Source organism: Marmota flaviventris, chromosome 1 (genome assembly GCF_047511675.1).
Source record: "Marmota flaviventris isolate mMarFla1 chromosome 1, mMarFla1.hap1, whole genome shotgun sequence".
Lineage (NCBI taxonomy): Eukaryota > Metazoa > Chordata > Mammalia > Rodentia > Sciuridae > Marmota > Marmota flaviventris.
The window spans coordinates 201,840,127-201,853,716 of NC_092498.1; the positions used below are offsets into that span (position 1 = coordinate 201,840,127).

The window sequence follows — 13,590 nt, forward strand, 5'->3', positions numbered from 1 at the left end:
AGGTGGCATGTCCTGTGCCTGGCTTTGTAGGTTGCTTCATTTAATTGAACTCGATTACAGAGGCATTCCCCCAGGGAATTGGAAGCGCTTTGTGTACTTCATTCTAATGTCTGGGCCCCACCGATCTATGGATGTACTTAACCTTTGCTCTGTGTCTGAGCACTTGAGAGGTTTCTAATTTTCAGTGCTGCAGAGTCTCTGGGAGACCGTAGGCAGACGTCATTGCCAGGAAGATGGGTCACAGCACAGGGTGGCTATGAAGTGCACCATAGATGGTGTGTGTTAAGTTTCTGATACACCAGGCAAATCCTTACGTGCCTCTTTCTTCATTTCCCAAAATAGTTTCAGAAAAATTTCTTGAATGACTGCATTTCCCTGATGAACCAGACCTGTCTCAAGACCAAAGACATGAGGGCTCCGTGCTGGTGTGCAGACCCACGTGTGCCACAGTTGGCCTGGGAGTCTGGGCCACATGTGCAGGTGCCTGTACTTTACACCAGTCTGATGCTGCCATGTTCCCGTTGCCCATTGCTCAGCAGTTTTTAGGTATCCCCAGCTGAACTGTGAGTTCTGTGGAGGATGCTCAGGGACCACGGCCGAGCAGCCATTCAAAGTTATCAAGCAATATACCTTTGCCAAGGAACTCCAGCCTTGCCACTGGCTGCTTCTCTCCCAAGTTCTGCGACCCTGGGCAAGACTTTGAGCCCCTCTGTGCTTCTGTTATCTCGTGGGTTATAATGAGTACTCGGTAACCCATACAACTACCCAGCCCAGTGCCCAGAGCTCATTAGTGGCCTATTCCCAGGTGACCCTTAGGAGTGTTGGAGTTTGGGAAGCAGTGGGTTAAGGTGGGGCTTCTTTCAGAGATGAGGAAACCAGCCCAGAGAGCAGGGGACCTGGCTTAAGGCTGTACAGTGTGGTGGTTGAACCAACTTTACTGACTCCTGGTGGAGTGTTCCTCCTCCACACCCTCCCCTCAAGCCACCTGTTCAGGCCATGAACCACGTGTGAGTACTCCAGGACTCTAAGGTATTGCAGGAGTCACTTCCAAAATGAGGTTACCAGAGAGTGGGTTCTGTGTCAGGGAATCTCAGAGCCCCTGCCAACTTCAGAGGCCTTCAACTTTAAGCTTGATAGCTTTCCCCTCCGAGGTCCCTCTTTATTTGCAGTACTGGGGGTTAAACCCAGGGCCTCATATGTGCTAGGCAAGGGCTACTCCTGGGCTACTTCCCTCCTCCAGGTTCCTTAATATTGCTCCTTCACCCTGAGATATGTGGGGCCACCACTGGGCCTGCTCCATTTGCAAATTTATTTTGTGTGTGTGTGTGGGGGGGCACTGGGGATTGAACTCAGGGGCACTCGACCACTGAGCCACATCCCCAGCCCTATATTGTATTTTTTTAGAGACAGGGTCTCACTTGAGTTGCTTAGCTCCTCGCTTTTGCTGAGGCTGGCTTTGAACTCACAATCCTCCTGCCTAAGCCTCCCAAGTCACTGGGATTACAGGCGTGCGCCACCATGCCTGGCCATCTGCAAATTTCTGACCAGCAGGCAGAGCTTCTGGTGGGGCTGCCTAAGGGGGGGCAAGGAAACTTGACGTGGCAGTTAGCCCATGTACTACCTATGGCCATGTAACAAGTGTCCCTGAGATATAGCACTTACACAACATTTATCAGCTCACACGTGTGGGGCCAAGAATCCGGGTGCAGTCTCCTGGATCCTGTGGATCATGGTCTCGCATGCTGCAGGCCTCTCAAGTTTCCTCTGGGGGAGGATTCACTTCCAGGCTCCTTGCCTGGTTGCTGACAGTCTCAGGTCCTCGTCCTGAGGGCCTTGTCACAGCATGGCGGTCGGCTTCCATTGGAGCCAGCAGGGAGTGTGCAGGACCTCATCTCAGAAGAGAGAGTCGCATTCTGTTGGTTAGAAATGAGCGGCTTGGTTCAGCCCATCTAGTCACTAGGTCGAGGAGAGGGGATTCCTTGAGGGCAGGAGGGGAGGACTGCAGGGGTCCTCTTAGATAGGCTACCTCCACCTGGGAGGAGCAAACCAGAGTACCTGGGAGCTCTAAGTCTGAGGGTCCTTGGAGCCCCCATAGCTCTGCCTTCTCTACTCTCCCTGCTCCCCACCCTGCTCTGGAGATGGCCTGGATCCAGCAGGACCAAACAGCCTGGGGCCTCTAGAAGGGGCAGAAGGAAACCCTCAGACAAGAGCAGAGAGGCGTCCTGGTGACAATTCAGGGAGTTTGCGCCCTGCTTGGATCAGGCCCCTTTGCAGTCTCCTTCCACCCATTTTTATTCCTTTGGATCATTCTGGGTGTGGGGTGGCTTTTGCCATATTTCTGATTTTGATAAGTGAAAAGGCTTGTTTAGACGTGTGACCTAAGAGGTCATAAGAGGACTGAGCCACACCATTTTTGGGAGCTCCTTATAAATCGAGGTTGAACAAACCCCAAAACAGGATTTAGAAATTGTGGCATATTGTAAGAGTTTAACCAGGTTGACATCTTTAATGCCGGGGGTGGGGTGGGGTGGGGTGGGACACAAGGCAGTGAAATTTGTGCTTTTTGCAAGGCATAGTTAAGTAACTTTAAGACCTGGGGCGGGGTAGGGGGTAGGAGAATGGGTGGGTGTGGTCCAATCCACGCTGCCAGTTCAAAGGTTTGTGACTGTCATGTGTAGTGTTTTCAGAGGGTTCCTCTGTGCCTGTTTACACATACAGTTGTTTTTAGAGATTACGTTTAAAATCTAAATTAGGGTCCTTTGCTAATTTTTTCCCGTTCTGGGGATTGAATCCAGAGCCTTATGCATGCTGGGCAAGCACATCCCAGCCCCATTTATTGATTTTTAATTATAGAGCACTTACCATGTGCCAAGGCTTTAAGAGATGAATTCTTGGGGCTTTGCCTTCTCCCTGGCTTTAATGAAGTGGAAAGGTTGTCTAGCCAGGGTTCTTCAGAGGTTGAGAGAGAGGCAGGCCACTGGCAATTAATTTAAAAATGGAAGCTTCCGAAGCCAACATAGGCTTTCCCCAGGTCATCCTAAAGCTTTAAAGGGAGGTCTCATGACCATCTGCCCCAGGTCACATGGATGGTATGCTCCTCGGTCCTTTTGGGTGCATTGCTTGCCCTGGAAAGACGGTGTCCTGAAAATGTTCTGAGGTGCTCAGGGTGTCTACACTGGGGGGGCTCGGTGGCCAGGCTGGGTTAGCCACATCTTGTTCTGCTGAGGGGTGAACAATGATCCCACCTCCTGGTGTGCATCAGATGAGCTGAGACGAGCAAGGCGAGTTGATGAGTCTACTGGATGGATGGCCCCTACCTATGAACCTGCAGCAGGTCTCGATGATAAGAAGCCTGTGTTCCTCAGCCAGGTGTTTTCTGGGGTTCTGATCATAGGTAGGCAGGAGGCTGAGGGGAGAGGTACCAAGGGGGACTTCCAGCCCTCACAATGACTGACCATCCCTACACAGATCGTTTCAGTGCTGAGAGCGTCGGGTATCCCAGAACACTGTGGCCACCTTTGACACTGGAAAGAACCTTGACACTGGAAAGAAAGTCCTTGACACTGGAAAGAACCCCAGGGTGGACATCAGGGTAAATGAGATGGATAACACAGACAGCAGCAAGGCCATGTCTGGATCTGGTAGGGTCCCTCCTCTTTATCCTGGCTTCCCCCTTCCCAGGAAGTTTCTAGCCTAGGCCCAACCTCCAGATCCTCCCCACCCAAAGGGTTCCACTCTATTGTTGGGCTGCTCAAACCCTTTCAGAGACTGATTCAGGTTGTAGGCAGGTGTCCACTGCTTTGGAAATTCAGTTGTTTTCAAAATATAGTCCTGTATAATCTGTACCAGAAACTCCCAGGGTTGGGGAGGGGCTGCTAAAAATGCCCCTAGGGGTGGAGGCCAGAAATCTGCATGTAATTCTAGCACCTGGCCCAGGAGACCTGGTACACACTGTTGTATGAGAACTTTTGATGTAACTGGCATTGTGAGCATTTTCCTTTGCTCTCTGATCTGTAGTACACAGGTCACTTACAAAGCTAAGAGTGACTAGAGGAGAGAAAAGGGAGACTGAGAAGCTGCAGAGGAAGTGGGAGAGGTGGGAAGGTCAGGGCATGGTTACAAACACCCGAGGCATTCTAGTTGAAGTTGGAGCCAGGCAGGGATGCTGGTTCTCATAGCTTTTGTTGACATGTTGCTGTGAAGTTCTAGTTCATGTATCAAGACACAAGAAAAAGTTGAAAAAGTTAGAAGGGAGGAGCGGGAGTTTGAAACTATTGGAAAGGAGGCACCAAAACTGTGTTGTTGTAAGTTACATAATTGTTTACTTAGAAAATCAAGGGTGAAATCATTTTGAAAATAGCAAGAATCAATAAGAGAGGTCAGAGACTGGTCAGTTACAAAATTACTGATCAGTCAAATCAGATTCCCAGAGAGTGGCAGTCTCCAACCCAGGAAAAGATGACAACTATTCTTTCATCCGGCAAATGTTTATTGGTATCCGTTGTGCTCAACCACGAAGACATCAAGCTAAGAGTCCTGCCTTGAGCTCACTGTGTCTAGTAGTGAAAATTCCCAGGTTCTTTAGGAGCCGCAGGCAGGATCAGGGTCTAATGAAGATATTTTGATAAACATGCTCACCTGCACCCAGAGCTGTGTCCTAAACCTTTCCAGGAGGGTCACCTGGGACTCAGTGATGGCCCCCTTCCCTTTGGTGATAAAGGATTCCCAACCCAGAGAACAACCTTAGTGATGGAAATGTCCCTGGCAATTCTGGCGTGTATATCTCCACCTGTGTGGTTGGGCTGGGGCTGGGCCACTTCCCAACAAGTTGTAGGAATTTCCTTCCACCTGTGGATGGATGCTTGGATCTGCCAGAAGGTAAAGATGGCTGTCAGGCAGCAGGCAGCTAGAAGCAGGAGCTCAGCCAGAGGAAGTGGGCAGTGGGAGGGGCTGTGCATCCCTGATGCTCTCCTGGCCTGGCCTCAGCTTAAGTGGGTTTTTGATACACAGCCAAGCAGATGGGGATCCCCAAACAAAGGGCATGCCAATCATTCCTGCCATTTCTACTGGGCAGAGCAGAGTCTTCAATTTACCAGATGACTTTCATTTTATTTATTTTTATTTTTGATGGTACTGGGGATGGAACCAGGACCTTGTACATTGCTAGGTAAGTGCTCTACCCCTGGGCTGTATCCCCAATCCCCAACCCTTTTTAAAAATTTCATCTTGAGACAGGGTCTAAGTTGCCCAGGCTGGTTCAGAACTTGCGATCCTCCTGCCTTAACCTCCTGGATAACTGGGATTATAGGCATGTGCTAACATGCCCAGCATTGCCAGATATTTTGATAAACATGAAGCTTAATGATATGGTAGCACTTAAGGGGTCCCTGCCATGTGCCATGTGCACTACCAACATGATCTGCGTAAGTCACAGACAACCTTTCAAAATAAGTTTTATCATTTTCCCCATTTTGCAAATGAGACTCAGGGAGGTGAAGTGAGTTGCCTCAAGTCATATCATGGGGATTCCTATCTCACTGGGGTATGAAGTACTAAGGCCTAAATAAGTTCAAGGCCAACCTCAGCAACTTAGTGAGGCCCTATGCAACTTAGTAACACTGTCTACAAAAAGGGGGAAAAAAAAAAAGGAGTTGGGGGCTGGGAATGTAGCTCACTAGTAGAATGCCCCTGGGTTCAATAATCAAGTTCTCTGTATTTCTAACTGAAGAGTGACAGGAGGTCAGCCTGCCCTCCTCCCGCAGCTGTTGGGCTCCCAGAGGATGCTGTGTGTATCCCTGATGCAGATGCCTTTGAAGGTCCTTCTAGAACAAGACTGCTTGGTCTGAACCTCGTCCCAGGGACAGCACATTTGTTGCCCTAAAGGGCCAGAAAGTGAGCAGGGGTGTGCTATTGGGAAAGAGGGGACCCAGAGATGGGAGCCTGCAGGTCTCTAAAGCATTCAAATTAAAGTGTAAAACTACTTTGCTAGCCCAAACCCCTCAGCGTGTGACCCATGATTCCTCTAACTCCAGTGAGCCCACTTGGCCCTGAAGGCAAAAGTGTTATTCAAATAAAGCCAGCTTCCAGGCTTCTCCAAACATCAGGCATTGCCCTCCTTACAGGGGTGACACTCCTCTGTGTGAATCTGTCTCTGGAGTCCTAGCCAGATAGGCAGGTCCTCTCTTGCACCTAGGGTGGGTTGGGATATTTAGTCCTTGAAGGAGTGCTCTCAGGAAGCTGTTTTGTGTCTCCTCTGAGGCAAGGGAGGCCATGGATTGCACCTTCTCTCCCCTAAATTATGAGGGAGGACACCCCCCTAGGAAAGAGTACTTGCCTCAGATGTCCATCAGGAAAAATCCTGTGCTGCCAGGAAATTCTGTCAATGACCCTGATTCTGAAAAGGAAGACTGCCACTCTATACAGTGTCAACATCACAGGCTCCTTTGACCTGCAACATACCTGGCAAGCAGAGTCGTGCACATCCAGGGTCAAGGTACCAAAATCAGACGGGAAGCCTCAGCACCAAGAGATCAGGATGCTCACCCTTGGAGAGTCCTCTCTCTTCTGTAGACTGCTCCCATGCACTGATAAACTTTGTGCATAAACAAATTTTTATTGTCTACCTGTCTTTTGGAAGTCACAAGGAATCCAGGCACAGAGGAAAGGGGGGCCAAAGACATCTGTGGAGCAGAAGCCTGGGGTCCACCCCAGAATTAGCAATTTGGAGTGCTAGAAGTGCCATTAGAAATGTTTCATGATGGTAGAGACTTTATCTCAAATGCTCACTCTCATCAATGGATTTTGGGTGCCTAGAGCACAGCACTGAGAATGCATGGGACATCCTGACCACCGCTGGTAATGTCTGGCATGGACTTAGGGTTGGCAGTCAGCCAACGATAATTCTATTTAAGCCCAGCTTCTTGTTTTCTAAAAAGAGGATGGGGCATGCCCAAGGTTACCCAGTTCAGTCCATCCAGAGTTAAATCTAATTCTATGCTTGATGAAAACTCCACTTCTCCCTGGCTATATCAGAAATGATTTCGACCTTGGACTTTAATATCTACATCTCAGCAACTTGGGCAAGTTTGATGAGCCAATCATCAGAGGTTGTTGAAGACACTGTGGACTTCAAAGAAACAATAGCTGCTGAGATGTCCCCATATTCCCTGCACCTTGACTTCTCTGTCGAGGTAAGCTGCTGGTCAGAAAGGTTCCTACCTGGAACTTGGCCTCCGAGTTGGGTGGAGCCTCTAGAACCTTTGGGGGGACGCTGGCTGGCTTATCATTGGGTCAATTGCATTCCTAAGGAAGAGGGTATCTTGTTTTTCTAAATAGATATTCCTAGAGAAGTGATAGTTCAAGGATTTTCCTTTTTTCAGTTTTTGGTCAACTGAATCATAAAATATTTTTTAAAAATGAGTAATGTTTGCATATAGTACAAAATTCTGAAAATGCAAATGGTGAGATAAGTTCCTCTCCTACCCTCTCCCTAGACCTTTTCTTCTTTGATACTGGGAACTGAACCCAGGGATGCTTTACCACTGAGCTCTAGACTTTTTAAAAATTTTTATTTTGAATTAGGGTCTCACTAAGTTGCCAAGGATCTTGCTAAATGGTTGAGGCTGGTCTTAGATTTATGATCTTCCTGCCTCCTCCTAACAAGTCTCTGGGATTACAGGCATGTGCCTAGGCTCCTGCAGACACTGAAGTTCCTCTTTCCAGAAGTGACTCATGTTGTCAGTTTCTTGTGTATTCATCCAGAGGTTTTACATAACAATTGATTAAAGTGAAAAGGCTTGGCACCTAAACTCAGGTGACTGTAACGCACACCCAGTGCAGTGTGAAGTAAAATTGGGTGCCAGACTCTTCTGGTCCTGGCTGGTTAGCTTTTTCCCATGAAAAAGTGGTTCCCTTTCTGAAGACTCCAGTTTCTAAGAAAGGCCACCTTGCCTCTAACAACTGGAGCACATTGTCACAAAGCCCATCATCTCAGAAGTCTGGGCCTGTTTGAGGTTGTCCCTTGTGTTTAGGTGGGGCCAGGGCGCTACATCTCATATGTGGACCCAGACTCACTTTCTCCTCTCTGTGACATGGGATCCCCAGGCTTCATGGGGCCCACATTCCCTTGAGAGGGATTTAGGGGTCCATCTGACATTACTTAAGCATCAAGAGTTTCTCTGGTTTTACCTCCACCTTCACCCAAGTGGCTTAGCTAAGTATTTCTTCCCAGCTCCTGGGAGGAGGCAGGGAGAATGTGGTCCCTGCGGCCGTCCAGTCTGGGGGATGTTTGAAATGCCTGTAAGCTAGCTTTGCCATGACAGGTGCTTAGTAGGCTGCTGACTGGATTTCAGGAGGTAGAGTGTTTAGTCATGAGTCTGTATTACCAGTGGGACAGAGAGCAGGAGATGGGAGGGAGCATCCACTGGCAGAGCTACATGTTTGGGTGAAAACCACAGAATGAGATCAAGCCTGAAACATGTAGGAAAGATGCCCTGGGTGGCAGAGGTGGGGGTGTGAGAAAGAGGGTGCGATGAGGCCAGCTGGGGAAGGAGGGGCAAGTCTCTGGTGCTCTGGCTCTGGAAGGAGCAGGGGTGGAGGTGTCCTGAGGGAGGAGGAGCAGAGCCTGGCTTCAGTTCTTGTCCAGGGGTACAGAAGGGAGCCTGGAATGGCGGGTTGGAGCCTATGGCCTGTGGAGCACACACAGGTATTTAACCCTGGAGTTGAGGAAGAGCACCTATGGAGCTCGGGAAAGACATTTTTGTTTCAAGGACCCCCCTATGGAGGCCACCTTGCACCCTTCTTTCTGCTGGAGGGGGTTTCAGGCCCACAGGCTGCAGCTGGGGCTGGGTAGTGCAGGAAGGTCCCTATTTTGGTTACAAGGGATCCTGAAAGAGGCCAGGATGTAGGTCAGGTTAGGACCTCTGGCTGGCATAGGATTACATGTCTTGAATTCCTCAAAACAATGACAGAGTAGATTGTATATACACATGTAGAACTGCTGGCATCAGAAGCTGAGAGAAAGGCTGGAGGGAAGAGATTCTCTGAGAGATTTTGGAGGGAGCACGGGCCTGATTCCAGAGAAATGGACCCAGATCTCTGAATGGAAGATATATTTACACACACACACACACACACACACACACACACACCTATATATGTATATATATTTTAAATTTTAATTCTTTGCAGTGTTGGGGATCAACGCCAGGCCCTTGTGCATGGAAGGAAAGTGATCTACCACTGAGCTACATCCCCAGTCTTTTTTTTATTTTTTTGATACTGGGGATTGAACTCAGGGGCACTCGACCACCGAGTCACAGCCACAGCTCCCCCACCCACCTTTTATTAAATTTAGAGACAGGTTCTCATTGAGTTGCTTAGTGCCTTGCCTTTGCTGAGAACTTACAATCCTGTCTCAGCCTCCTGAGCTGCTGGTATTACAGGTGTGCACCACCGTGCCCAGCTCCCTTTTTTTTAACAGTCTTGTGGTGGCATACTCCTGCAATTCCAGCCACTCAGGAAGCTGAGGCAGGAGGATCACAGGTTCGAGGCCAGCCTCACCAACTTAGTGAGGCCTCAGCAACTCAGGAAGACTCTGTCTCAAAACAGAAAATAAAGGGTACTGGGGATATGGCTCAGTGGTTGAGTGCCCTGGGTTCAATCCCTGGTACCAAAAATAACAATAACAAAAACCAGTCTTGTGTAGTTTTTTGTTTTGTTTTGTTTTGTTTAAATACTAAGATGTCTTTCACTACAAGAACCTTGAAAAATTTGGCTCCATATTTTCCTTCTTGGAGACTTGAGTTTCATGTTATCCCAATTATGGAAATATTTTCAGCATTTCTTACTTCATGCTTTGCTTTCAGATCACAGATGATTAGATTTGATTAGTCATGTGAGGGTAGATTCAAAAGCTAGCCAGGTGAAAGATAAGGTATTCAAAGGCAATGCAAACCACAGGCAGCTAGGCCACCTCTTTTACAGCTAGCAACACCTAGCCTAGGCCACAGAACATCCATCCCTCGAGTCATGGCCTCAAAAAGTAGTGTCACCATTGTCTAGATTCAGAGCCTAAGACCTGCAAAACCACACATCCCTTCCATGAAGCCCAGGGCTGGTACTCAGTGGGGCTACAAGTTGCCATCTCTTCAGGCCATGGGTTCACCAGTGCTGGGGCATCTGCCAACTGGGTCATTCTCTCAGCCTGCTTGAAGACCCCGCTGGGCCCCAGGGAAGGGGTCAGGCCCTGTAGGAAACCACACTGGAGATGTCCCCAGGCCAGGTGCCAGGTTCTCCCTGTCCTGAGACTCTGCTCTCTCAGATGGGCATGGGTACTCTTTCTCAGATGCCTCAGGCTGAGCAGAAGCAAGGCCCTAAGCAGCAGAGCAGGTCCATTTGCTACTCTGGGCAAAGCTAGGGGAGAGACCCTATTGCCTGCAGCCCGATGCTTGAGTGGGGGTCTGTTCTGGAGGTACATCATTCTGGAAAAGAGGGCCCTTCTTCTCTAACTGAAATCCATTTTTCTGCCCCCCTGGAGGTTCAAATGGTAGACTTTTTTTTTTTTTTTGTACTGGGAATCTAACCTCTGAGTTATATCCCCAACCGTGTTATATTTTGAGACAGGGTCTCACTAATTGCTGAGGGTCTTTAAGTTGCTAAGGCTGGCCTTGAACTTGGAATCCTCTTGCCTCAGCATACTGAGTTGCTGGGTTATAGGCATAAGCCACCAGCCTGGCTCCCAGGGTCACTTCTTTATGTCAACAAGCTAATTAAAGCACCTGCTCTGGGTGTCACATGGGGAGGATCACATGGCAGGGTTCTCTGAGGGGATGGCTTTTAATTCTGGGTCCTATCTGGGACATCCAGCCTCTCTCTCAAGGGCTACAAGTCCAAGAGCACAGGGACCCTGGCAGAGGCACATGTGCAGGTTGAATGAGGGTCACCGTGTGTGTGATTCAGGGGTGCAATGCCTGCCATCCATCGTCCCCCTTTCAGGCACTCAAAGTTAACAAACCTCAATCCCCATCACTCTTGGGACACCGCAGGTGTTTGGTGAGTGCCTTTTGGATGAAGAGTGACTTTTCCCTCTGCTGGAAACACTACGCAGGAGCCCACGGGTCTGGTTAGTAATCCCAGGGTGCAGCATTTGGACCCGAGGCAACACAGCCATCACAGGTGTCTGTGTGACCCCTGTCTGGCACACTGGAACTGGATGAAAGCAGTGTTCCTAGAGGTGTCCTCAAGGTGACTTGAAGGGAAGGGTGCTGCCCAAGGACTTGGACTGGGATCTCCTCCTAGAAACAGTAGATTCTTCCAGAGGTCGAGCACAGAGCTTTTTATTCAAAGAGGTGAAGGTTTGCACCCCGGCTCCCTCCCTGAAAAACCGTGTCTCGCTTGGATGTCAGGTGTAGTGCTTTCAGTTTGGGGCTAAGCAGAACGTTACGTGTCAGTAGCCACCGTGGAAAAAAGCCACTGTGTCACTGGTGCATTGGCATTAATCAATGTGAAAGCTGACCAAGAAAACAGGCCTTCAGCCTGGCTGTGGAAGGCCAACACCTTCCGGGTCCTTCTACACTAGAGTCCGACTGTCACTCACTCATGGAATATAGCTGGAGAGCTGTGAGTGAGGGTTAGGATAGAGGGGGCTTTGTGAACCGGCCCCTCTGGGCAATTCACTGCAGAGCCTGGTGGGGCATTAGGTGTAGACAGAGGATTCTCTGATGGATCCCCTCCCTCTAGGGATCACCCAAGGATGCTGTCCAAGAACAAGACCATTCTTGGCTAGCCTTCCTTTCTCAGTGTCCTGAGGCTGTATCTCCAAATAGTGACTTTCTTCCCCACTCATCTTCCCTTTGGGCTGGGACTCATGCCCTTTCACCTATAGCTAGGAGGGGGGCCCTGACATGGAGACCTTACAAGGGCACGTTCTGCCTCATCTCCCCCCATCTTGGGGCCAGACTATACCAGGGAAATGGGTAGGAACAAAGGCCAAGCTAGGAGTTGGAGAGCAGGGTGTTTTTCATATCTGATGGGGATAGGGACCCTTGAGTTAGACTTTGCAGTAGCTGTTGCTTCAGAAACCACTACAATGGGGCTTCTCAGCAAAGGGCCTGCTCAGACCTTCACTAATGGCCAGATGCCCCAGGCTTCATGGGGGCTCACTACATCCAGGTTCATCCTGGCAGAATGTAGTGGGTGGGGGTGTCTGTCTCCTAGGTTCATCATCAGTCTGCAGGCCTGGGCCACTATCATTCTGTCTGAGAGTCAGGATAGGTACCACCTTGGGAGAACTGGCCCAAAACACAGGTAGAATTTCTGGTCATTTCTGCCCATGAGTGTTTTGGTATTAGGCTCCCTCCAGGAGGGAAAGTTAAATGACAGGTCCTGCCCATGTCTCTCCTGTGAATGGAGGAGACACGAGGCAGGGCAGCTCCAAGCTATTTGGAGGAACATTCTATTGTCTATGGAACAGAACTAAGTTTTGATGCTAATGTCAAAACCCAGGCTTACTTCCATCCTGGGGCAGTTCCTGCCCATGCATGCATGTGCATGCAGGGTCGTCTTTCAAGCCAAGCCTGAGGTCTTTTTTTTTTTTTTTTTGGTGGTGATGGGGATTGAACCCAGGGCCTTGTGCATGTGAGGCAAGCATTCTACCAACTGAGCTATATCCCCAGCCCTCAAGCCTGAGGTCTTGAGAGCAGATGTGACAGCCACGCCTTTCTCTTAATTTAGGCAGGGAGTGGGGAAAATCCTTCCAGAGAGCAGCTGTAGGTAGGTTCTCCTGACATCAGTACTCCACCTCAGGTCCCCACCAGCCCTGTCCTGCCCTTCCATCACTAGCCAGGAGCCAGGGCCCCAACCTTCCCAAAAGATGACAGCATCCCCATGAAAGCTAGAAATGAGTTCTTGGGCTGCCCTGTTTGGAGCTTTCTTTGAGGGCAGTAGCTGTGAAAGCCCCCCAGATTGGAGAATGAGACCTGACACCCCTCTCTGGGCATTCTGCCTAGGCGAACTCAGAGAAGTCCCTACCTTCTTCACTGTCCCCTGTCTATCCCAACATCGAGAGAGGAAGGAGGGGGGTCACTGGGATGGTAAGACCAGGCAAGTAGCCTGGGAGAAGTGTCAGGAGGTTCTGGGGAGGACATTAACCAAAACCCCCGAACACGGTTTAGTAGCCACTTTAAGTGTTTGGTTGTCTCTCACAACACCTATTCATCTAGCACCTCAATAGAGTCCTCGTCCTTTATCTCTTCTGAATGCTCCTCTGTCGTTTGGGTGCTCTCTACATCTGACAGTGATGATACCTGCCGCACCAAGTCCTTGTCACTGGGCATCTCTGGCTGCCATGGTCTGGAGAAGGGGTTGAACCAGTTCAGGGAGAAGTCCCCACCACAGGTGTCTTTCACCGACCTCCAGTTGGCCCTGTGCTCCCTGGGCTGATTCTTTCGTTTGAGGCGCTCGATGCCCTGGGGAGGACAGGAGAAAGAGCGTCAGCATGGTCTGGATCTGGACTTCATGAACACTCCCGGGTCCTGGCATAGCAGAGGGACGGGGTCCAGGCCTGGGTAAAGTGGTAAATAACAGGGCATA

At 49.7% G+C, this 13,590-nt stretch overlaps 1 protein-coding gene across 3 annotated transcripts in view; it reads right to left on the bottom strand.

Moving 5' to 3' along the window:
- Nucleotides 1-9,156: 9,156 nt before the first annotated feature.
- Nucleotides 9,157-13,590, bottom strand: part of Zdhhc3 (zinc finger DHHC-type palmitoyltransferase 3) — a 56,240-nt gene continuing 51,806 nt past the window's right edge. For all 3 annotated transcript variants that reach the window (XM_027932104.2, XM_071600390.1, XM_071600388.1), the window contains one exon: nucleotides 9,157-13,466. In XM_027932104.2, coding sequence (XP_027787905.1) covers nucleotides 13,209-13,466 — 258 coding nt within the window. In that variant the 3' untranslated portion in view covers nucleotides 9,157-13,208. The remainder of the gene's footprint in view (nucleotides 13,467-13,590) is intronic.